At 36.3% G+C, this 26,073-nt stretch overlaps 3 protein-coding genes across 3 annotated transcripts in view; 1 reads left to right on the top strand and 2 right to left on the bottom strand.

Moving 5' to 3' along the window:
- LOC128211115 (GPI transamidase component PIG-S-like) overlaps window positions 1–10,953 on the bottom strand; it is a 30,076-nt gene extending 19,123 nt beyond the window's left edge. The window contains exons 1-5 of the mRNA XM_052915533.1: window positions 10,918–10,953; window positions 5,311–5,450; window positions 4,750–4,846; window positions 752–853; window positions 39–182 (exon numbers count right to left, since the gene is read on the bottom strand). Of these exons, the coding sequence (XP_052771493.1) occupies window positions 39–182; window positions 752–853; window positions 4,750–4,846; window positions 5,311–5,450; window positions 10,918–10,936 (502 nt within the window). The 5' untranslated portion in view covers window positions 10,937–10,953. The remainder of the gene's footprint in view (window positions 1–38; window positions 183–751; window positions 854–4,749; window positions 4,847–5,310; window positions 5,451–10,917) is intronic.
- Window positions 10,954–12,592: 1,639 nt separating this feature from the next.
- Window positions 12,593–15,704, top strand: LOC128211114 (acetylcholine receptor subunit alpha-like). The gene is made up of 2 exons (XM_052915532.1): window positions 12,593–12,955; window positions 13,559–15,704. Exons 1-2 carry the CDS (start codon window positions 12,782–12,784, stop codon window positions 15,095–15,097), a joined length of 1,713 nt encoding a protein of 570 aa, XP_052771492.1. The 5' UTR covers window positions 12,593–12,781; the 3' UTR covers window positions 15,098–15,704.
- Window positions 15,705–16,729: 1,025 nt separating this feature from the next.
- LOC128211112 (uncharacterized) lies at window positions 16,730–19,253 on the bottom strand. Its single transcript, XM_052915531.1, has 3 exons — window positions 19,099–19,253; window positions 18,371–18,593; window positions 16,730–17,673 (listed from the first exon to the last, which is right to left on the bottom strand). The coding sequence occupies exons 1-3, from the start codon at window positions 19,166–19,168 to the stop codon at window positions 17,589–17,591; spliced, it is 378 nt and encodes a 125-aa protein (XP_052771491.1). The 5' UTR covers window positions 19,169–19,253; the 3' UTR covers window positions 16,730–17,588.
- Between the last annotated feature and the right edge of the window lie 6,820 nt (window positions 19,254–26,073).

The following is a 26,073-nucleotide window of genomic DNA, read 5'->3' as shown; positions in this document are numbered from 1 at the left end:
AAACATAATGAATTTTGTAACTAAACACCCTTACTCACCTTTACCCTTGAAGGTCAGGAACATGGCTCTGTGAACCCCGAGTGTCGGTCTGGGTGCTGTCAGGGGCCCTGTGGCTGGGAGAACCACTACAGAATACTCATTTATTTTCCCACTTACTGCCTGGTTCAGGAGACGGTCAAATTCTATATGAATAAACAAACATACATCATTAAAGAAAATCAGCAACACTACATGCAACTCACACAGGAAGAAAAAAGTGCAAAATTCACACCGTTCTAAAATAATCCTACATTACATCTCCTTAAAGCTTGCCACTGTGTTTTATTTTTTATCATGAGGTAGTCATTCATTCAGAACCTAATACAGCATGGAATATATCTTAAGGTTGTCAGAGGCTAATACAGTATGGAAAATATCTTAAGACTGTCAGAACTGTTTACTGCCATGAATATATCCTAAGGCTGTTAGAACTGTTTACAGCACTGAATATATCTTAAGGTTGTCAGAACTGTTTACAGTACGGAATAAATCTTAAGGTGGTAAGAACCTATATACAGCACTACACATATTATTTTGAACAAATGTTAGAACTGTTTTAAACAAATTTTTAAATGCAGACATTGAATATAATTATGCAATAAACCTGTTTTTTAATTAATTTACATTAAATAATTAGTATTCAACAGTGTGTCCAAATTATGATGCAGGAAAATAAAAAAGAATATCCATAAAATTTCACTGTATGTCTGACCTGATAGTGTGCGTGCAGACTGAAGCAGGTTCCTGTGGTCATTGGAAGCCTGGGTAACACTGGTTCTATACCGAGGATGCACTCCTGCACCTTCCCCGCCATCTAGATCATCAAAATATTTTACACATGGTCATATATTGAATAAGCAAACATCAAATACTTTAAAACAAGAGGCCCAAAAGGGCCTATGCTCTACTGGCATGGCTCTTGTGGTCATTTTCAATCCAGAGCATGTACGTTTGAGTAATGGGCAACAAATATATAGTTCACTTTTAGTGTTTGGGTTAGCTGAAAACGCTGCACGAAAAGTGTTTGGGTTAGCTGAAAACGCTGCACGTTCAACATCTGAGGACAGGAAGTGTTGTAAGCAGATTAGTTGCATGAACTATTTTAATATGTGCCAAGTAAAGGTAATCTGAGGGTAAGAAATATTTGCTTTTAAAACTGCACTCATCGTCAAAATTTCATTTCTTTAGCCTTAAAAATAAACAGTTGGTCAAAGGTCAAAGTCAAGGACATCCGAGGACAACATTAATGCTTGTTTGCAAAATTTTTCACATGGTCAAAATTTCATTACTGTAGCTTTAAAAATTAATAAGTAAGTCAAAAGGGGTGGGGCCAGCTTTTGCCCAAGGGGCATTATTTCAAATGTTTTCAATTGCATCATATGATGCTCCACAACAAATATCAAAGGTATGGGCCTTGTGGTTTGAAACAAGAAGATTTTGAATATATTTCTTTAGTAAGTCTCTAGGAAAATTGTGACACCCAAGTGCAAGTGCCAGTTTTGACCCAAGGGGCATAATTTGCATTAATTTGAACAACCACTTGCGGGACAATATCCGGGGGGGGGGGGCAGTAATGATCCCAGGGGCATAATTTGAACAAATCTTCACAAGCAATGGTGACTTTACATGTAAACTTGGCTAAAAATATATTTGGCTCATATAGTCTTGGCTAAAAATAGGCTTAGCTTAAAATAGCATTTTTTATACTTTCAAGACCCATAATCCAGGCATGCATGGGCAAATCTGGCCGGTTTTCAAAAGGAACCGAGTTCTAATGGATATCTAAATACTGTACAAGTTTCATCGAGATACAATCAAAACTGAAGACTGTATCATGTTCACAAGCAATTGTTTACAGACAAACTGATTTTTTAATACTTTCAAGGCCCATAATCTAAACATGCATGGTCGGATCTGGCTGGTTTTCGAAAGGAACCAAGCTCTAATAGATATCTAATTACTGTACAAGTTTCATCGAGATACAATAACAAGAGGCCCAAAAGGGCCTATGCTCTACTGGCATGGCTTTTGTGGTCATATCAATCCAGAGCATGTATGTATGGGTAAAAGGCAACAGACATATGGTTTATGATTTGTGTTTGGCTTACCTGAAAACGTAGCACGTTCAACATCTGAGCCCAGAAAGTATTGTAAGCAGATTAGTTCCATGAACTATTTTAATATGTGCCAAGTAAAAGTCATCTGACAAAAAAAAAATGCTTTCAAAACTGTACTCATAGTAAAAATTTCTGTAGTTTTAAAAGTTAAAAAAAGTTGGTCAAAAGGTCAAAGTCAAGGGCATCCTAGGACAACATTGATCAATTTGAACAAACATTCACAAGCAATTATGCTGAGATGGATCCAACGAACACAAAAAAAGATATTTAAACCTTTCCAGATTTATGTTTACCAAACCTGTGAACCCTGGGTGTGGCCAGTAATGACACCAGGTGCATAACTTAAACATTCACAACCAATTTTGTTAAGATGAATGCGCAAACTACAGAACTTAAAGCTAAAAAATGGCCTTTGGGCTTTCAACAAGAACAAGGCAGAGTAATTCACAAAATCAGCTGCAGAAGCAAAAAGCAAATTGTCTCTCAAAATCCTAGACTTGCAAATTGTCTCCCTTAACTCTAGACTTGAATTTACATGTACATGTAAACTTGGCTAAAAATAGAATTCGCTCATGCAGACCTGGCTAAAAATAGAGAGCATTTCTTTAAAACTTTCATGGCCCATAATCTAGGCATTCATGGGCGGATCTGGCTGGTTTTCGAAAGGAACCGAGCTCTAATGGATATCTAGATACTGTACAAGTTTCATTGAAATACAATAAAAACTGAAGACTGTATCGTGTTCACAACTAATTGTTTACAACCAATTGTTTACACAATAGCATTTTTTTATACTATCAAGGGCCATAATCTAGGCATGCATGGGCGGATCTGACTGGTTTTCGAAAGGAACCCAGCTCTAATGGATATCTAAATACTATACAAGTTTCATCGAGATACAATCAAAACTGAAGACTGTATCGTGTTCACAAGCAATTGTTTACAGACGCACGAACGCACGACCGCACGACCGCACGGACGCACGGATCCACATACTACGTACACATTACCATCGCATAAGCTCTTCTGGCCTTTGGCCAGTAGAGCTAAAAACTGAAGACTGTATCGTGTTCACAAGCTAGTGTTTACACAATAGCATTTTTTTATTCTATCAAGGGCCATAATCTAGGCATGCATGGGCGGATCTGGCTGGTTTTGAAAGGAACTGAGCTCTAATTGATATCTAGATACTGTACAAGTTTCATTGAGATACAATAAAAACTGAAGACTGTATTGTGTTCACAACCAATTGTTTACACAATAGCATTTTTTTATACTATCAAGGGCCATAATCTAGGCATGCATGGGCAGAGCTGGCTGGTTTTCGAAAGGAACTGAGCTCTAATGGACACCTAGATACTGTACAAGTTTCATTGAGATACAATCAAAACTAAAGACTGTATCATGCTCACAAGCAATTGTTTACAGACGCACGAACGTGCGGACGCACGGATGCACATACTACGTACACATTACCATCCCATAAGCTCTTCTGGCCTTTGGCCAGTAGAGCTAAAAACAGGCACATTATGTAGGAAGCCTAATGGTCAACTCCTTTTATTTTGAAAATGACCTGAATACAAAACTCAGTCACCAGAAAAAGCTGACACACGTACAATAAAGTGCTGAAAATGAATTGCTTTCCATTTAATTGCAGAACAGCAGAAAGGAAATTTTATACAAAGGACTAGGGGCTTCATAAAGCATCTTTAGTGAAAAATTTCAACTTCGTCAAAAAATCCTTACTTTTGACATTTATTTAAAATCTCCTCTTCTTTTCGTCAAATTTATTCATATGATCTCTCTGTTTACACCATTTTCTTGCATATTTATGTTTATTTGTAGTACAAATACTTAAGTTTTCTTTAAGTTCAGATAAGAAAGAAACAGCACAATTTTGAAAAATCAACTTATGTTGCTTTATGAATACTGCTAACCAATTTATTTATACATACAAAACACATATGAAACTCATATAATCATACTTTAGATAAAGAGTTATAGAAGGGTGATGCACCATGCCCTTTTAGGCAGCACACTTCTACTTGTTTTGATACTCACAAATTTTTGCGAGTGCTTAAATTTTCAACTCGCAAAACCAGACACTCACTCGCATTTTTTTTAAGGCAAACCTTTGTAAGTCGCATAACGTTAATCTACGTTATCAATTTCTGTGTTATTATCGGAAAACGAAAGTAGGCATTTCTAAAATTAGTTTCTAAAATCTATTGTGCAGGAATTCGATGATTGCATATTTTTTGCAAATTTTGAATTTTTGCGAGTGTCTTTAAATTCAACTTGCATTTTTCAATTTTGGCTCGCATTTTGCAAGTGTACGAGGGCTAAATTTGAACCCTGGTTCAATATTTTCAAAGCCCAAGACAAATCACATTTTTCTCTCTCTAGCACCCTGCCCCACTTTTGCAGTGCCCTGTCCTCTTAAAACCTGACTGAACACTAACTAACTCTTTCACAAATTTTGGGACCCTCTTCTCAAGTTCTTAAGCTTCTTGATCTTGTGATTAATTTGCTGATAAGAAGGCCACAATGTTCTCTGTTGTTCCCCAACATAATACATAACATAGCAACTTACCAAGAGATTCCAGCAGCTGTCTCGACAAATCTGCAAGATCCTTATCGCTGAGATTCTCAACAAAGCTGATCACTTTAAGGTCCACTGTGTACTGTATCTGGAATAAAATACTGACAAATTATACAAAGTAGTTCTTTATAGTTTATGAAAATTGATAAAAACACTAATGATTTCTTTTTGCCAAAGATACGCATTTAAATGTAGTTCATGTTGTAAGAAAAACACAAAGATGCACTTGTCCTCTAAAGATGCACATTAGCGCTCTAAAATAGCACAGATACACTTATTTTGTTAAAGATATAGAAAAATTAACTTTTGTCTTATTCATTAACTAGCAGAAATTTGGGAAAAATTGCATTAGTTTTTGAAAAGAAAATTAAGGAGATCATTTACAATTCACTTATATTTTTTCTGATGTGTGATATTCAATGATTTTTCTCCATACACAAAGTATGTTTCACAAAAGCATGTATTCAATTTCCAAATTTAGTACCAAATATAAAATAGTCAGTTTAACATTCAATTCTGGCATTGACTTGACTAAATGATTTAAAGGGTTACCTTTGTTTTAGAAACTGCTTCAATATCTGAGTATGGTAGTGAAACTCTGTAGACTTCCGTTGTCCTCCACCAGAGCGGAAGTCCAACAACAACGCAGACAAACCCAACCCCGACAGCAGCCAACACATTAGTGCGCTTCTCTGTGACAAAATAAATACTGTCATACAACTGAAGGATGCATATACAGTCAAACCTTTATTAAGTGGCCACCTTTGGGAAAAGGTAAAAGTGGCTGCTTACTGCAGGTGGCCACTAAGTCCAGGTTTGGCTTAGTTCAAACAGAGGTCGATTATGTATCTTAACGACCACCTCACACAACAATCAGTATCATCAGTACCATTAAAGAAGGTTGAATACAAATGCAGAAATACAACTTTATTGCAAAATTACAAATAGAATGCAACAGATAAAAGCTAATATAAACATGTAGCATAAACAAAAAACACCAAATATTAGTCAACACAACTACATTTGCACTTTTAAGTTCATTTTTTAAAGTAATCCGTCATTTTCATTTTCATTTGCTTAACTTCTGTTTCCAATTTAAAGTGCATTTACATTGAGCCGACATTATCATGTCAAGCATGTCCCTCTGAGAGTCAAAAACCATGAATACACAAGTTCATTGAGTCCTCTGTCTTTTAGTGTTTGAATAAAATCGTTAGCATAAGTAAGGAATTGATTTGAGTCCGTCCACAGTTCACCTTGCACTATGGCCGTTTTCTAATAATTTAATACACTCGACAAGTTCTTTTAGAGTCAAATACTTCCGATTTGTTGTATAATCAGCCATAATCAAAATTAAAAAGAATATCACAAACAAAGCAATGTAAATATCCGTTTATAGACGTATTAAGCCATGCACTTTGACAATTATAACGGAAATGACTTCACATCTTAACTCATTTCACACCATCAAGTGACAGTGCAAACTGTAAATTCATAATCATTATAACCGGTGTTTCTTTGTCAGTATTTGACAATTAACTTCATAATTATTAAAATATCTTCATTAAGTGTGTCAATTCTGATCAAAACATTTGCCAACGTGTTATAAACATGATTTCTCGATAAGTAAACATGCATGAAAATCATGTAATGTTATAGGCATTTTCATTGGACGACGGAAATATCCAAGGCTGTTGTTCTTTTCAGTCAACATCAGTATCAATTTAAGCTGTGTATCGGCAAAAATTACTTGCAGAAGGGTCAGTGATAAGAGATAAATGGCCGCTTATAAGTGTTTTTATGGATTCACAGGGCCAACAATATTGGTGGCTGCGGCAGCATTAGACAGTTGGCCGCTTTATGCACATACTTTATATAATAAAAATGTACAAGGGTAATTTGGAGTGGCCCAATAAGGATGGTGGCCCTTTAAAGCAGGTGACCGTTCAACCAGGTTTGACTGTACATGTAATTTCATTAGTCCGTATGAACAGCGTCTTCAGAGTCTTTGACGATTTTTTATTTCCCGACTCTGCACGCCCACTTGTTGTTTTCCTAGCCAAGAATGACAGATCCCAGCACTAAGTATATTTAGCGGAAAGATAACAGGCACCTGCTAGACAATTTCAAAATGGCCATGCTTTGTTGACAGATGTTGACATGATTAAGTGTTTAATAAAACACTTAAGTGAAATAAGAGAAAGGTATTGGCTAAAATAATAAATGTGTATGATACTTTTTGTGTTTACTGTATATTTAACAGTGAAGTGTTAAGTATTGTGGTGTTACAGTTGAAAAATATATTTGACATTTGTATGGATCAGTTAACTTGTGGCGCTTAGGGAACAAAATGAATATCCAAATGTTAAAACATGTCCCTAAACGAGCATTATTGTGGCTAGTAATTTCATTTTTTTTTTTGCAACAAGTTATTGGATGCTGCTTTTGAAATTTAAGAACCTATTTAATTGGGTGCATAGAATTACCGGAATCTCCCTAACTACCAAAATCCACCGGAATCTACCGGAATCCCCTGAGAAATAACTTAAATTTAAAACTTAATATTGTTTTAGTTTATATAAGTGTTTGGAGGTGTTTTAATTATTTACTACCCATTATATATCATTATGAGCGTATGTACGTACATACTATCTGAAAGGGTACGGGGATTCCGGTAGTTTTCATGTCAGTATACAATGACTATAATGAGTATAAGTCTGTATTTAAGGAATATGGATAAGGATTCCGGTAGTTTACCGCTGATTATGTTATGACCAAGCTACCGGAATCCCCTGTGAATTACTAAAATAACTAAATTTCAATACTATTTCAAGTATTTTAATGCTTGAATATAGAATGAAGTAAGAGTTTTAATCTAAAAGTGACAAGGATTCCGGTAGTTTACCGCTGATTATGTTATGACCAAGCTACCGGAATCCCCTGTGAATTACTAAAATAACTAAATTTCAATACTATTTCAAGTATTTTAATGCTTGAATATAGAATGAAGTAAGAGTTTTAATCTAAAAGTGACAAGGATTCCGGTAGTTTACCGCTGATTATGTTATGACCAAACTACCGGAATCCCCTGTGAATTACTAAAATAACTGAATTTCAATACTATTTCAAGTATGTTAATGCTTGAATATAGAATGAAGTAAGAGTTTTAATCTAAAAGTGACAAGGATTCCGGTAGTTTACCGCTGATTATGTTATGACCAAGCTACCGGAATCCCCTGTGAATTACTAAAATAACTGAATTTCAATACTATTTCAAGTATGTTAATGCTTGAATATAGAATGAAGTAAGAGTTTTAATCTAAAAGTGTCAAGGATTCCGGTAGTTTACCGCTGATTATGTTATGACCAAACTACCGGAATCCCCTGTGAATTACTAAAATTAGTAAAATAACTAAATTTCAATACTGTTTCAAGTATGTTAATGCTTGAATATAGAATGAAGTAAGAGTTTTAATCTAAAAGTGACAAGGATTCCGGTAGTTTACCGCTGATTATGTTATGACCAAGCTACCGGAATCCCCTGTGAATTACTAAAATAACTAAATTTCAATACTATTTCAAGTATTTTAATGCTTGAATATAGAATGAAGTAAGAGTTTTAATCTCAAAGTGACAAGGATTCCGGTAGTTTACCGCTGATTATGTTATGACCAAACTACCGGAATCCCCTGTGAATTACTAAAATAACTGAATTTCAATACTATTTCAAGTATTTTAATGCTTGAATATAGAATGAATTAAGAGTTTTAATCTAAAAGTGACAAGGATTCCGGTAGTTTACCGCTGATTATGTTATGACCAAACTACCGGAATCCCCTGTGAATTACTAAAATAACTGAATTTCAATACTATTTCAAGTATTTTAATGCTTGAATATAGAATGAATTAAGAGTTTTAATCTGAAAGTGACAAGGATTCCGGTAGTTTACCGCTGATTATGTTATGACCAAGCTACCGGAATCCCCTGTGAATTACTAAAATGACTGAATTTCAATACTATTTCAAGTATGTTAATGCTTGAATATAGAATGAAGTAAGAGCGGCCAGACCCCAAACTCCTGCAGGCACTCAGGGCTTTCCAGCCCCACCTGGTCGTCATTATCCTGGGGGGAAACGACGTATCGGCAACATCATCTCCAAGACAGATCGCCGGAGATGTTCTACATCTAAGGGATGTACTCCTGGACGCGGGCGTACAAGAAGTGTACCTCTGTGGCATCACAGAACGCGGTACCTTCCCGAGGAGCGTGGACTTAACCCACCGGAGTTTCAACGCCCAGAGGAAAAAGATCAACGAAATCTTTAATGACAGCGGCAGCTATTTGTGTATGAAAAATATAAGATTCCCTAAACATTATTTAAAAGATTTAGTTCATCTTGATGAGACAGGGTTGAAAAAACTATTTTTCCTCATTCGCGTGGTTATGTTTTGAATTAAATGTGACTTGTTCTTATTGTTTACGAGATAAATTTTCGTTTATATCGGTGAATTTGTTTTCCCCATTCAACATGAATAACATTATAAAGGATCAAGAAACAGATTCTGTCCGACATCCATCTATGTATTATTGGTACTCTATTGTCACGTGTTAGCGGTCTTCCCTTCCAGCTACAGTAACATCATTCAGATTGAAAAAAGAAATATATAGATAGAACACGACACAAATATACAACAAAATATCATTTTCAAAAACGTAATTGAAATACTCCTATTGTATTCTACGTTAAATCTGAAAAAGAAAACAGTATTGAAATTTAGTCATTCTGTCTCACAGGGGATTCCGGTAGCTTGGTCAAATCATTATAATCGGCAATCCGACCTGCAAACTACCGGAATCCTTGTCACTTTCTGTATATGGAAATATGATTATAAAGGTGTACCTCGTAGAACAACACATATATTAAAGCTTAAAAATACCCTAAACAACATTTACGTATAGTTTAATTAGATTTGGGTACCAAAAACATTTCAGTAAAGTTTAATTATTATTTCTCAGGGGATTCCGGTAGCTTGGTCAAATCGTTATAATCGGCAATCCGACCTGCAAACTACCGGAATCCTTGTCACTTTCTGTATATGGAAATATGATTATAAAGGTGTACCTCGTAGAACATTACATATATTAAAGCTTAAAAATACCCCAAACAACATTTAGGTATAGTTTAAATTAGATTTTGGTACCAAAAACATTTCAGTAAAGTTTAATTATTATTTCTCAGGGGATTCCGGTAGCTTGGTCAAATCGTTATAATTGGCAATCCGACCTGCAAACTACCGGAATCCTTGTCACTTTCTGTATATGGAAATATGATTATAAAGGTATACCTCTTAGTACATAACATATATTAAAGATTAAAAACACCCCAAACAACATTTAAGTATAGTTTAATTATTATTTCTCAGGGGATTCCGGTAGCTTGGTCAAATCATTATAATCGGCAATCCGACCTGCAAACTACCGGAATCCTTGTCACTTTCTGTATATGGAAATATGATTATAAAGGTATACCTCTTAGTAAATAACATATATTAAAGCTTAAAAACACCCCAAACAACATTTAAGTATAGTTTATTTATTATTTCTCAGGGGATTCCGGTAGCTTGGTCAAATCATTTTAATCGGCAATCCGACCTGCAAACTACCGGAATCCTTGTCACTTTCTGTATATGGAAATATGATTATAAAGGTATACCTCTTAGTACATTACATATATTAAAGCTTAAAAACATCCCCAAACAACATTTAGGTATAATTTAATCAGATTATGGTAGATTCCGGTGGATTCCGGTGGATTCCGGTAATAAGGGGATTCCGGTAATTCTATGGACCGTATTTAATTTATTATTTGTATTACTTTATTTTATCACATAGCATATGACATATTGCGCAACTACAACAATTGACACCGCTTCTACACTCATTTATTTAATAAAGTAGAAAAATAACTTAAAATCTATGGATAACAGATCAATACTAACACGAAAACATATTGCAAACATGTTTTTTACTTCGCATTCATCCATATTGTGAATTGTTATCGCATGCACTCTGTTGATAAATATGTTAACTGTATTGATATTTTAAAATAATAATATATTAGTTTTTGATTTCAGAGAAATCTGTTAAATTATCATACCGGCTTCCTTGTCAACCATTTTCTTCTCACAAACCTCTACCCATTAATAAAAGGCTATATACCACTATAATTTTAGACGCGATTACACAAACTCTAAACAGCGATTACTTGCCTTTGCGTCAAAAGCGGTAAATTTTTGCGAATTGAGCAGAAGACTACGCAAAGACCACATTGATGTACCTACATGTATAATTACTTTGAATCTAAGGTATGCGTTGAAGTAGATTTTGTAGAAAAAAAACGCGACTGGGTGATATGCAAACCCTCCTCAGGATGCCTGTACACAACTGATATTAGAGTGTCGGATTTTTGAAAGTAGATATGGTTTATTATCGATGAAATATGGGAATAACATTCTAGAAATGCTGAGAACGAAAGTAAAAAAATGTTGCGCACAACTCTAATTTGAATAAAATATTTCGAGTACCTGTTGATGACAGATATTAAACTCAGTAATGTTAATTAAATTTGTCTTAAAGGTTAAACAATGATGGAATTATACTTGTTCAATTAACGATATAAATTAAACAAATGGACAATCCAATTATACGATAAATATCGTCCCTACCAATAAATGGTTGGAACCCGTATACTTCCCCATGTTTGACATCGAAAACAATACTCTCGTATGAAATGTCAAGACATGTTTGTTCTAATGATAAAACATCATCAACATTTCAAATAAGAGCTTCATTGATGATTATTATTTAAAAATATCACACAAAACTCTGTTTTATGACAAAAAGCGTTAGTACCGCTATTGAAAAAAAATTTAGGGTTGGATTTACAATATACTTTTCTAATAACTATCTGCTGATTTGTGATTTTTATATAGAAAGAAATATAACTCAAGTTTTTAAATCATCATATCTGAAAATATAGGATTATTGAGAGCAAAAAATCAACAAAGACAATTAATAAAATACTCAGTAAATTTAGAAGATAATTATTGAATCATTTAAATGCTTTATAATTATGTGAACGCCTACGTAGGACTAGTTATAACATCAAATAAAATTTACACTTAATCATAACACGTTGTATATATACACGTTGACATGCTGATATATGAAAATATGTATGTATAATCTTGTAGACGATGTACATTGTACAAGTCTGAATTAAATGTCTGTTCAGTTCGGTTCTGGTAAGATTAACAAAACCGATGATATAAAAAAACTAACAATTTGCTTAAACGTGTTTTGTTTGTTTGCTCGTTTTTATAGAGAAATCTTCACAAAACATCCCGAGAAAGTTGAGAGTACTCGCATGTTAAAAGTGTCTTGATAGGGGAGTTCAGACTAAGGATACTTTGTTTCGGTATACATGTATTTCTACAGTCAACAACTCCACACGGTGTATGTTTATTATAAACTTAATTATAATAATATAGACTATTAGCCTACTTTAAGTTTGGTCCGTAATTTAATTAAGTACAACTTACAAACCGGGTCTTACAAAAAGAAATGCGCGTTAAAAAAATGTAAACCGTGTGTTAAATCTTTTGCCATTGCCTTAAAGCTAAAATAAGAACAAATACAATGACTATAACGCATTATGTAATTTGCTACCTACTTCAGGTAATTAAAACAAAGAATTAACACCTTTCACTGTATGGTTAATGGGTTGGAACACAGAGTTTCATTTAAATTGTGCGGTCGAAAATGAAATTTAATAATCGACCAAATTTGGGTCATCGATTACATTTATACAAATAATTACAAATTGATCGGTTTAATATATATTTTTTACTAAATAGAATGCGTTTTATATTTGTTGAGCGGTAACAATTATGAATTAACATAGAGGTACTTATAAGAAAATAACAATTAGTGAGGGATTTGCTAGTTTAATTTCAGTGAACATGTCCTGTAAACACGCGTTTCTGCACGTGGTGTGCACGTTACTGATTATGACGTCAATGTACGTAAGAGGCGCCACGGAGGACGATATGCGCACTCTGATGTACGCCAAACTCAACTCGACGTCCTACACTCCGCGGGTTCGACCCATCAAGGACACCGGTCAGATACTTAACGTGAGGCTTTTATTTCATGTCTTTTTTATTTCCACAAGGTGTATTATCTACATGTTATGTAACAAAGTCTACGGTATACGTTGTTAGTTAGTGTATACCACGTGATAAATTACGTCATATATGCTACGTCGGAAGGCAAAATTTTGCTTAAAATGAAGACTTGAAACAAAGATTACTTTTCTTTTACTACACCATTTTAAATTAAACAAAAGGCAGTCTATGCCGCTTATAGAGCCCACCTTCTGTTAAAAACGGTGGGGAAATAGTAAAGTTATCTTTGTTTAAAGTCTTGTTTCGCAGCAAAATGTTGCCTTCCGACGTAGCCTTTATGACGCAATTTAACACGTACACACACGCGTTGAGATCTATAATAAGATCGAAACATAAAACAGTTTTATAACATAAATGAATGACATTTACATTAAACAAAATGATTATATTCATGCAAAGTTTATTATTCAATCGCACATATGTAGTCAGTTCTACTCGTAATGATTCCTGACTAAATCATAAATACTTATCATTTCATCTCACGTATCTGAGTATCTATCTCATTACATTATCTCACTTATTTATTTTGCAACGTATCCGTCTCACTTAAAGGTGACGATTGACATGTACCTGGTGGCGATCAATACTGTGGACGAGGTGGAACAGATGGTGACCTCCACGTCCTATATGACCATTGCCTGGTCCGACACCTTCATGACCTGGACGCCGGCGGACTATGGCGGTCTCACTACCTTCGAGGTCCCTCAGGACGCCATCTGGAAGCCCGACCTCGCCCTCGCCAACGCCTTTGATACGATCAGCGGTCTCGGTGACAAGTTTATGTACTTGAGTATAACGCATGAAGGAGTTATCACATGGCGACCATATCAGGTGTTCGACAGTAGCTGCTCAATGGACATGACCTACTTTCCGTTTGACTCGCAGACCTGCGACATACAGCTGGTCACATGGTCGAGCACCAGTGACATGATTAGCATCCAGACTGGCGCCGCTGGGATAGATACCACGTACTATGAAACGAACGCAAACTGGGATCTGCTTGCGGCAACGACATTTGATTCTAGCGATTCAAAAACCTCAGGGCGTTCGTTCAGGTTACACATCAAACGAAAGCCTATCTACTATCTCGTCAACTTCATAATACCGATCGTTCTTCTTTCCGTGCTGAACACGTTTGTGTTTGCGTTGCCATGCGACAGCGGGGAGAAGAGCGGGTACGCGATGGTCCTCTTCCTGTCGTTCGCCGTGTTCCTCCTCATCGTGACGGAGATTATGCCGGAGGGGATGAACACCATCCCGATAATGAGTACTTACCTTCTCCTCGAGTGCATCTTGAGCACAATCATCGTCTTCATCACCATCATTCAGCTCCGCATGCACAACATGGGCGACGACATACCCATTCCACTCTTCTTGAGGTCGTTTGTGAAGTCTGTCAATGCAATAAAACACAAATTGTCTTGTGACCGGAATACAGAAAGGAAGATGGAGAAAGAAAGAGAAGGCAGCTTATCGCCTCCGCCAAACTATGAAGACATCGATTCGGAAAATCCTGGCGCTAAAAGGCGTGCCACAGGAAGAAGTAGAAACCAAAAGACGTTCATCGAACAAGATGAAAGCGACTCCGAGAAGTCTGGCTGTCTTCCCTGCTGGAAGTCTTCATCAAAGACAGATATTGAAATGGTAACAATGGACGAGAGTCTGGCCACGAGTTGCGCCAAAACCAACCGGAAATTGGCTGACGTGTTTGGTGCCAGGAACAAGGTCGCCCCTGACGAGTATTTCAACAACCCGCCCGTAAGAACAGTCTACAGAACAAACCAAAAGTCTGCCGGAGCCGGAGACGACATTCTGTCGGCGACTCCAGTTCCAGGGAACATGAACAAACAGGTGGGGGTAGGGCTTCGGGAGATCGGGACGCCTCCGAGAATGATCACGTCCCCGGTATACGAGACCGAGCTGATCCCAGAGCCAAGCCATACACCTGAACCGGAAGTGGAGTTGGAGCCGGAAAAGGAGGTCACGTGGCAAAACGTTGCCCTGGCGTTCGACACGCTCTTCTTCACATTGTTCTTTGCTCTGAACATGGTCGCCATCATCGTGGTATTCGGTGCTGCCGGGGCGGGCTAATGGTCGTCAGGTCAATCTGATTAATACACACGATCCTCATGAACGAATACAAACACGCATGAAATTGTATTGAAAATGATAAGCTTGTACAATATATTTAAGATTATAAATAGGAAAAACATTTACTTTAAAGATGCACTATCTTCCTAAAAAAAGATTAACCGAAATTAACTCAATTGTTTAAAATTACCAAAAAGGATATATAAATGTAATAAACAATGATTCTTATGAAGGATACCGAGATTAATTTAAAAGAAAGGTGCAGAGAACCCGGTTATTTACCTTATGAGATCATAGTTGATCATAGTAAATATTTTTGCGTTTTCAGATATCAAATACACGATAACAATCTTGTCATCAGTAATTCATATTTTCTATAAATGCAATATTAAGTAAGAAAAGATTTATCTCTCAAAATTCATGTTTTTTATATATGTTTATGTGTTGACTTTGAATAAGAGTGTCACTTTAAGCAGATTGGACCTTTTTAAACATTTTTGTTACAATTGCACTGCTTGAATACTACCATAAGGATTTGTGAAAATATACCTTATATTACATTGCATGAATATGTGTTTGTTTAATTTAAATATACATCCACTCCATTGCTATATTGTTTTTTTCTCCTCCTCCTACCCCAGGCGTTAAAATGACCCAGCGCTTTATTAAAAGTGCATACTTATAGTGTCGTTATGATTCCATTTACATATTTTCGAATGGTTAAAGTTTTGGTCTTTTGAAGAAGACGTCTATGGGCGTCAACGAAAACTATAAAATGAAATTGCACTATTATTTTAAACAAAGATCAATGCGATAAAATCTTTAAAGCTTAAATAACAAATTTGTGTTTTTATTTGTTTATGTTTATATCTTAATCTATTTGAATTTGATGCATGAATTTATTACATATGAAATATACTAGGCCTAGTACCATTTATCGCATATTATATTCGCTGGCGTCATACTGAAACAAGGTGATCGTTTCAAGCAAGATTTTCTTGTCAATCACCACTTTAGCACCTTCGGTTTCTTTTATAAGGAATGAGTTCCGGGTTTGATGTCATTATCGGGGTATGAACTCAGTTGGGCTGGTTATAGTGTGTGGAGTCCGAAGGTTTAACAGACACGTACGTCATCTGCGGTACTCACAAACATTAAGACCAGCTATGTTTGTGTTATTAAAGAATATCACCACATCATGCGTTTGAACCGAAGGTAATGTAAGCCAAGGAGAACAGCTGCGACGAGCTTGACCTTCTCGTGTAGTTGCTATTCGAGATACGTAGTAAATGAAAAATGTTACCAACATATAATGTAACTAAATAGTCGGTTTCAATTGTTGAGCATTATTTGCATTCACAATAAAAAGACCTAAACTAATATTATTATAAAACGGAAATAAATTGCACTTTCATAATCCAGCATGACTTTAAATTAAACAGTTAGTTGAATCGATGTCAACATATCGGTTCTCCGAAGCTGAATGCCTGTCAATTATAATGCGCACGAATACTTCGTGCTTATAAACATTAGTTTAAATTAATTTGGTTGAATTTTAACTTATCGTTGCATAAAATTGGTCACGGTGGCGAACAGTTTAGTTTAAAAGATTAAGTAAAAGCACAACGATGCTTGCATTTAATAATTTATTTATTTATTTGCTCATATATATAGAAAACAAGGAAGTTATTTCAAGCACGTATATTTGCAATAAAATTTAATCCGGGTCCTTGTTAGTGTTTACCACAGGGTAAAATAGTTATTACGTCAACAAATGGAATTACAACATGATGTCCAGAGCGCACCGTTTACATGTCATCAACTGTAACCCAGTTAAAGGCTTGGCCGTTGGGTATATTATAACTCTCAAAAAGTGCCTGGGGCTATGATTATAAACAGTCTCAAGTCCAAGTCTAGACTCGAAGTCAAAAAAGCTTTTTTATGAAGGAACAAAAAATCTTATTTATTCCATTTCTTTTACAAAAATAAATGTAAACAATAGAACAACACTCAATTAGTAGTATTTGAGCAAATTTCACCAACTATGCTTTGCTAGAAGGAAAGATACAATGAAATTAAGTTTTGTCATATTGAGTCTTGGGTCTGAACTCAGCCTTGAGACTGTTCGTAATCACTGCCCCTGGGGTGGTATTCCTTATGAGAGTTTAGTCAATCTTATGGTCATACATTTTTGACTTCATTCACTCTATTGGTCAGTATTTAATAACAAGTAATCCGATTAGCTACATCGTTTTAGATCCAATGAAGACCACTCTGTTATGTATATTCCAGTCATTAAGTTATCTAAATTGTTAATAAAAGTGCTTCTAGGCCAAACTCATGTTAATCAGCCGCGCTTTGGTGTATCATGGTCGTTAGTATCAGAATAGGGTAAAGCAGAGCTGGTGTACACAACAAGTTTTCGCATTAAAACGCCTGTAGCCGGATAAAGGGTAAATGTCGCTGGCAACCGGTAACGTCTGCTGCGCATCTAGCCGGACAGAGGGAGGATGTCGCTGGCGACCGGTATCGTCTGCAGGATTTGTTCCGCTTGGAGTAGGATGCCATCCTCACTCCTGAAAATAATGACAAGGTTCCATCACTTAAAGCTAGTTGTAAAATGAGTGTTACTATAATATTTACAAAATCCTGTCAAATTATGGCTTATTTGAAACTGAAAAATTCGATCTTCTTTAAGTAGGCTTTTGATCTGGTTGATCATAAAGTAACAATAGTGCCGTTTCTCAAAAACATTTTCTATTATTCAATATGCTGGTGAGCGTTACCCTTGTAAACATCTTAACTATTTCGAAGCAGAGTGTGTGGAAGGCCCTTTTACTATGTTTCAAAATGTAAGCTGAACTTCGCGCAATAAAGGTTGATGTCAAAGAATAAACAGATAAAAAGATATTAGCCTTGATTTTTTTTAGATTAATAGCTATGTAGCCACAAGTTCCCCAGTTAAAGAAGCGCCAAAATATTGCTTATATTTTTATATGTAACTAAATCATACGCACTTTTTTATCATTAAAGTCAAATGAGCTAAACATGATAATGCTTTAAAATTAAAAACAAACAAACATTTGTTTGCATCAAACTAAATTGTGTGCTTTGTTCACGGTGAAGATGGGCTAAATAGCTGGAAATCTCAAAAACCGATGAAGATTTTTAAACATGATTTACAAGAAAGTGTTTGTGATTATCGTTTATTTTTTTTCATTAAGTAGTGTCGCCTTCTTAATAAAATATAATATGTAGTTCTAGCCAACTGACCTCCACTGGTATGAGTGTTCTGGGAACGCGTCAACGCGACCTTCGATGCGGACCTCTACCTCTTCGAACACTGCCGTCACATCGGAAACGACCGGGTTGTCACGAACTTCCGGTATTTCCAAGGAGCGGTTGTTGACGGTCTGTGCGTCCTCGACACGCGGCCACGCCTCGTCGGGAAAGACTGCAGACACATCATTTCCGTTCACATGGTTTGTTACCTCCCCTTGATAATAATAACAGGTAAATGATAAAATGCACTGGAATAATCTACTAATTTGTAAGAAACCAATAATAATAATAATAATAATAATAATAATAATAATAATAATAATAATAATAATAATAATAATAATAATAATGATAATGATAATAATTAAAATAATAATAACACTAGATATTATTATTATTTTTATTATTATTTTTTTATTACAAAAAGAAGTTTACGAACGAATATTTATTTTAAGTACGCAAGAAATAGACGGATGTAGTATATTATATTATTTAAAAGTGTTCTAGATCTTTAAATGTTTAAATCAAGAAGGTGATTTATCTGTTCTACATAGCAAATACAAGTTGCTCGGTTTGAGCTTAGATGCGGTTGCTGAAAACAAAAGGAAAAGTGATTGTCTTAGCATTCATGTAAGTTATTAAATTTCAGATAAATATTTGCAATTAAAGTTAATCTAGAACAAACAGTATTTATAAGATAAGTAAATGAATATAATAACCTTTTGCGATTAATTTGTCTTTATCGTAGAGCCATAGAAGCCACACAAAATGATATACATTTATTTTCATCCTTATGCTTTGCGTATTTTCAGGTTAACTGCCTCAAATGATTCTGCATGCGCAGTTATATTCATACGCACTCAACGCATAAATCGTAACAACTCGGCCATCTCCGGCAAAGTTCGAGTCAATGCTGTAGGATAATGGCCGAGGTGTTCCGATTGTCAACGTATAGCAACGATTGGTTGGGTACATTTGGGCGAACGTGTGAAACTTGCCAAAATAATAAAACTTGCTGTGGAACAACAAAAAAAAGACAAGAAGATTTATTTTTACATTATACTGTATATTATTTATGCCTTATATACACAATCCATGTTTGTGCGAAACAAGGACGATATACTGTGTTGGTAGACATAGGATATTGTTTATCTGGAGGCCTTCACGGAACTTAAACGTTTGAAACTAGCAACACCCCATGAATAGAAAGGAATATTATTTGTGTATTTTGTAACAAAAATAGTGTCCTTTATAAACGGGGCTAGTGGCCATAGTCTTCTCTGTTTCCAAGATTATTGCCAATATTTGTTTACCTGTGCACAATCATATGTTTTTTTTGTAATGTTTTAATTATTTTAAGTCAAACGAGTTTCATAATAATACTTTCAAATTAGAAAAAATAATAATTGTTTTTGTCCATATCAAGAGTAATTTAGAATGTGTCCCTTTAAGGTAGAATCATGGTGAAAATAAAGTTAGGTTCAACAATGTTACAGGATATTGAAGTATAGGTTTTTGTAATGGTTATAAAGACTTCCAAATAAATGAAAACGACTCTGTGGCGTAGCTACATATAGGCCTTGTAGGCCTAGGCCTACGACTCTTTTAAAAAACTGACAAGATTTAAATAACCCAAAAATGAAATAAAAACTAATTACTGCTCAAACACTTTGAACAACTCGAAAGTTTAGTTTTTAAGCCAAATCAAGTTTGATGTTTATTTAAACGACGTGCAGGGTGTATTTCATGATTTTATTGTAATCAATGCAAATATAATTGAGTGTGTGTAAATTGCATATAAAAATTCCAAAACTCAAATAGGACCATCGGGCTTACAAGTATTTAAGGCCTAGCTACGCCCCTGATAGTGTATATAGTGTTTGAAATCTGTTGTGGTTACTGACCAGGCACCCCCCCCCCAAAAAAAAACAAAAAAAAAACAACAACACAACAACAACAACAACAAACAACTTGTTGTTGCATCTCCCGCTGAAATATTTACGCTTAAGAAATTGAAGCAGTATTGTGTTGTTATTGTTGTTATTGTTGTTGTTGATGTTGATGTTGTTGTTGTTATGTTGCATTTGATGTTGTTCAAGAACATCCCTCAATGGCTAGTCTCCTTCAATGACACCCCCGTTGGCGTTGTTGTCGTTATGAAATGATCAAAAGAGTTAAAGACTACTTCCATGGTCTTAAAGACTAGACTTAAAGAGAACATGATAAAACAAAGAGGATGCACTAATACCACCTTCACTGTATAATGGTGGGTTATCTGGCCAAAATATATGTATAGTTGTGCTCAGGGTGTTAAAGTTATACTCGTGGTCCAATGGAATAAGGTTTATAAATAAAACAGGGTGTTTAGGTATACTCCTGGTCCAATGGAATAAGGTTTATAAATGTGACAGGGTGTTAAAGGCATACTCGTGGTCCAATGGAATAAGGTTTATAAACGTGACAGGGTGTTTAAGGTATACTCGTGGTCCAATGGAATAAGGTTTATAAATGTGACAGGGTGTTTGAGGTATACTCGTAATCCAATGGAATAAGGTTTATAAATGTGACAGGGTGTTTGAGGTATACTCGTAATCCAATGGAATAAGGTTTATAAATGTAACAGGGTGTTTGAGGTATACTCGTGATCCAATGGAATAAGGTTTATAAATGTAACAGGGTGTTTGATGTATACTCGTGGTCCAGTGGAATAAGGTTTATAAATGTAACAGGGTGTTTGATGTATACTCGTGGTCCAGTGGAATAAGGTTTATAAATGTAACAGGGTGTTTGATGTATACCCGTGGTTCAATGGAATAAGGTTTTTAAATGTAACAGGGTGTTTGATGTATACTCGTGGTCCAGTGGAATAAGGTTTATAAATGTAACAGGGTGTTTGATGTATACTCGTGGTCCAGTGGAATAAGGTTTATAAATGTAACAGGGTGTTTGATGTATACTCGTGGTCCAGTGGAATAAGGTTTATAAATGTAACAGGGTGTTTGATGTATACTCGTGGTCCAGTGGAATAAGGTTTATAAATGTAACAGGGTGTTTAAGGTATACCCGTGGTCCAGTGGAATAAGGTTTTTAAATGTGACAGGGAGTTTGAGGTATGTTTGAGGTATAATTCTGGTCAAATCATAATTGGTACATTTTATCTGATAGGGTATTGAATGTATGATCATGTTTGAATAATATTCGGTTCGTTGTCGATACTGTCGAATACATTTTGGTGTAAAAGTAATGAACTTAATGGCCCATTAGCCAAGGTGAGAAAAATGTTTTAGGGCAAAGAAAGTAGCGGATTTATAATGAAGAGTACCCATTCAGGTGCCAAATTTTGCCTGGTAAGTTGACTTTTCTTTAAACTTTGAAAAATGTGCGCGTCAAGTATGTGGCGATTAGTATATTCTTCGATCAACATCTTAGTTTGGTATTATAATTTTTAAGATAAAAAATAGAGAAAAGATTTAGGCTTAGACAAGTAAACATGTTGATTTTATCCAGATTCCGGTAAATATGGCGTATATATCCCTTTGTTCCAAAGTTCATTGTCATTACTTGACTGTACACATGTCCTGGTCTATTATTTGTTGTTCCATAACCCCTAATTTTGTTTATTGTAATGAAATACGCCCAAAATGCACCATTTCGGAAGAGAAATTGTTAAAATTGCTTGTTCTTGGAGGAGTACGCCCCCCCCCCATGTCAACACATATAACCAAATTAACTTTGGTTCTGAGGAGGGGCGCAGGTCAAAAGGTCATGCCACTAAGTTACACCCCCTCTACCATCAAATCCTGGAGCCGTCCCTGTCAAAGATAAAAAAGTAAGCAGAACATAGTTTGCTGCATTGGGTTTGAACAGTAAAATGGTGGCATCCGTAGTATTATTTGTAATCATATTAACACATGAACACATGTGGTGAGGGTGGCGGACATCCTACAAGCACTTAACTGCAAAAGACAGTGTTGCTCGTTGAAGATAAAAGAAGAAAACGGTACAATGCTAGCCCTGAACTATCAAACTGACAGCTTCATAGCAGAATATGATAACAACCATACGTTTAAGTATTCAGATTAAGTCTCTGTATGGTTTTGAGTTTGTAAATCAAAAGTATGTGTGTACCAAAGTACTCCCCAAAAATTGAAAGTAGATGTGGGGCCACAGGCTTGTTGACGGCCCTACGGCCTGTATGGTTTTATGGGCACCAAACATGACGGTTTTTATACGGTTATTCACAAAGAAACAACACCTTTATCGACCGTCTGTCCGTCCGTCCCCACTGTTTCCGATCAATATATGAAGAATACTTAGGCCTTGGGTTCTTAAAACTTTGTAGATGGCCTTGTTTGCTTTGGATGAGACTTTGACCGGAATGACATAACGCAAGTATAAGGATATAATTTTAATTAGATTGAGAACATGATAAAACAAAGAGGATGCACTGAACGATGGTATTTTGAAATTTAAACACCTCTTCAAACATCCGTATGAAAGATATATTTCATAACTGGGAATGGCAAAGAGAAGTAAAATTGGTACTCGAGTACTCGGACAATCTTCCGATCGAGTACTCGGGCACCCGATACTCGGAAAACTAGAATTAGTTTTCGGAAAAAGACAAGTTTATGTATGTATCTTGCATTGACCATCTGCTTGGGCCGTAGTAATAATGGCCGTTTCCATCTTTAAAGAAGTATGTCATTAAGTAAGTATGTACTTGAACAGAAAAATGAATAAAAAAGAAGAAAAAATGAAATGTCCTCCCCTTTGGCTAATTAGACATTCTTTTCATCTGTCATTTTTATCTTATTTTATACATAAATTTGTTACACTACAATATAGCGCATGCGAGGAAGTAAAATATATAAGTAAAAACATGGTAACAGTTGCACATTAGCTACAATCAATGATGAACACAAATCAAAATTACAATGAACGAAATTTAATAGCATACACGTGTACTTTAAACTCAATAAATACTGGAGTAGTATATTAGACACGAGTACTCGGACGGTCTATCGAGTACTCGGGTACTTTTGGCCATCCCTACTTTATTAATAACAATGCATTGAATAGGGGAAATCCAAATATGTCACTCCACTTGGTGTAAGTACGAGTCACCAGTAGGGGTATGCCTGTATATCCGACTTCCGACACGTGACCAATTTGGTTCAAAACTACTCGTTTGGCGAATATCCCATAAAAGGGTGGGAATAAAAACTCCCCTTTGGCTTCAAAATATGTTTCACTTTTGGGGATGTGACGGGGTCAAGCCATAATACAGCCACTATATGGCGCGGGCAGACCTTTATAAACTCAACAACAACGATACGTGATTGCTCTTGGACAAGTCTGCCTATCTGGAACTTGAGACTTAATCTACGTCTTTGGACTCTACGTAAGTCCCAGTGGGGGACATTAATACACTCGCATCTTGCAGATGCTGACGCTGACAGCCGTCTGGCGGTCGTAGCTCTGGCATGAACTTCCCGGCAATGATCTTAGATATGCGAGCCGTCGTTAGTGCCACTATGCCTTTGTTCGAAAACCTGTTTGTTTTGATTCGCAGACATTTTTCTTATTCTAAACAGTTGCAGAGTGCATACAATAAATGTTATGATGGCAGCCACACACAACGCCCAGCCGACCGAGGCCAGGATAATGACCGGAACTGGATCGTAATCATTGCAATTTCATGGTGCGTCTCTTTCCGAGATTTCCGAGTATTTTGTTTGTGCAGCTGTTACAGTCTCCTGATTTGTTTTTATACGTGCCGTATCTAGTTTTTCATCCGTGTCGTCATTCAGTGGCGTGTAAATATCGATATCCACAACGGCATACGCGTTTGTTCCAACGATACTGTGGTTGTATAACGGGATAAGGTTGCGCGCGCGGCACCTGTATAATCCCTGCATCTCCTTTGTGATATGATTGATAACGAGGTTCTTCCCCTCTGCCACCACCCTACCTGTGGCCACGAGCTCCCAATGGAAATAAGGATTTGGACTTCCGGTTGCCAGACAAGTTATGTTCACGTTTCCGCCAACTTTAACGGACTATTTGCCAGCTGCGTTACTAAATCCTCCAGCCCATACACGTTTGTAAACAGTCATTGTCCACATGGCTTCCTGTTCGACCATCTGTGCCTGACCAAAACTGGGAAAGAGAGTGGCGGCCACGACACACTTGTAGTCAACGGCAAACCCCAAACCCGCCGGGTACAGGGTAAATGTTGCTGGAGACCGGTTGCGTGTACAGGCTTTGTCCAGTTTGGAGTAGTCTGCCATATTCATTCCTGAAAGAATATGAAAAGGTTTCATAACTTTAACGCTTGTTGTAATATTTTGAGAGTGGAACCCCTTTAAACACCCGTACCATCATGCGTATTAAACGATTTTAATAACACGATATTTCGAATTTGCGTACCGAATAATGCCATGTTTCGTTTAAGCTTATCTATTTTACAACGATTGTTAAAGTTATTACAAAATTTTATTTCTTCTTCTTCTTCTTCTTCTTCTTCTTCTTCTCCTTCTTCTTCTTCTCCTTCTCCTTCTTCTTCTTCTTCTTCTTCTTCTTCTTCTTCACCTTATTTTCATCATCATCATCATCATCATCATCATCATCATCATCATCATCATCATCATCATCATCATCATCATCATCATCATCTCATCATCATCGTCATCATCATCATCAGCAGCAGCAGCAGCAGCAGCAGCAGCAGCAGCAGCAGCAGCAACAGCTTTTTGTTTTAAATTAAATTGTTCAGCGATATATTACACATTTGCAATACACAAAATACGTGAACGTTATATTAAAGCGGTGGCAAGGTATAGCATAGGATAAATAATTATATCCAAACCAAAAATATCACTCTCTCGCCCTCTCTAACCGGTTCGCCATGGGTACGGCGGTACGAACTAGCCATCGTCACTGAATTCGGTCTTTGTGCTTACACGGATCCAGTATCACTACCCATCTATCAACAATTGTACATTCAACTTCTAACAATGGATCGCATTTTCATTATATATTATGATGTATTTTGATAGCACGCTTACCTCAACTCGTATGATGGTCGGGGGAAGGCGTCCACGCGACATTCGAGGCGGACCACTTCCTCCTCGAACACGGACGTCATACCGTGGATGACGGGCTTTCGCAGATACAGCACCTCCAGTGTGAGCCTCAGGCTTTCTACATGGGTTGAGTTCGGGTAGGCATGGCAAGTGTACTTGCCGGCGTCGAGCGGACGCACTTTAGGTATTTCCATCATCTTCAACTTCATCATCAACACCACCACCATCAAGCAGCAGCTGTCGATAACAAGATTTACGATATATATGACATTACCGGTTGTAACTTTATACATTAATGAAGTTAAACTTTAATGATTCTTCTCGCTATTTATAGTAAGTCTATGTTAAAATCAAGTGTTTTCAAATCCATCTCCACTTGAGTCACGTTATATCCCTGCACAGTTAAAGATGGGAAGACAATTGCGCTCTGTCCTACCAACATCTAAGGAAAATCTTATTCCCAGAATGATATCTCCTAATTCATTGAGGCAGGGTATTCAATATAGCAAACAGAAAGGGCAGAGACATTATGACAGCTAAGCAAGGTCATTAGGGCCCTTGACATTTGGAGAAAAGTCAATGATTCAAAAATTTAATAAAACTTTG

The sequence above is a fragment of the Mya arenaria genome, chromosome 12, assembly GCF_026914265.1.
Source record: "Mya arenaria isolate MELC-2E11 chromosome 12, ASM2691426v1".
Classification (NCBI taxonomy): domain Eukaryota; kingdom Metazoa; phylum Mollusca; class Bivalvia; order Myida; family Myidae; genus Mya; species Mya arenaria.
The sequence above is the reverse complement of the archived record's forward strand: the minus strand, read 5'-3'. Positions and strand labels throughout refer to the sequence as shown.

What these genes read in the sequence shown, in the direction of transcription:
- LOC128211114 (XM_052915532.1), top strand. Translation starts at nt 12,782, where the DNA reads ATGTCCTGTAAACACGCGTTTCTGCACGTGGTGTGCACGTTACTGATT. An exon ending in ACACCGGTCAGATACTTAAC is followed by an intron (nt 12,956 to 13,558) that starts GTGAGGCTTTTA and finishes TCTCACTTAAAG; the next exon opens with GTGACGATTGACATGTACCT.
- LOC128211112 (XM_052915531.1), bottom strand. Translation starts at nt 19,168, where the DNA reads ATGAAAATAAATGTATATCATTTTGTGTGGCTTCTATGGCTCTACGAT. An exon ending in AGACAAATTAATCGCAAAAG is followed by an intron (nt 18,594 to 19,098) that starts GTTATTATATTC and finishes ATTATTATCAAG; the next exon opens with GGGAGGTAACAAACCATGTG. An exon ending in GAACACTCATACCAGTGGAG is followed by an intron (nt 17,674 to 18,370) that starts GTCAGTTGGCTA and finishes CATTATTTTCAG; the next exon opens with GAGTGAGGATGGCATCCTAC.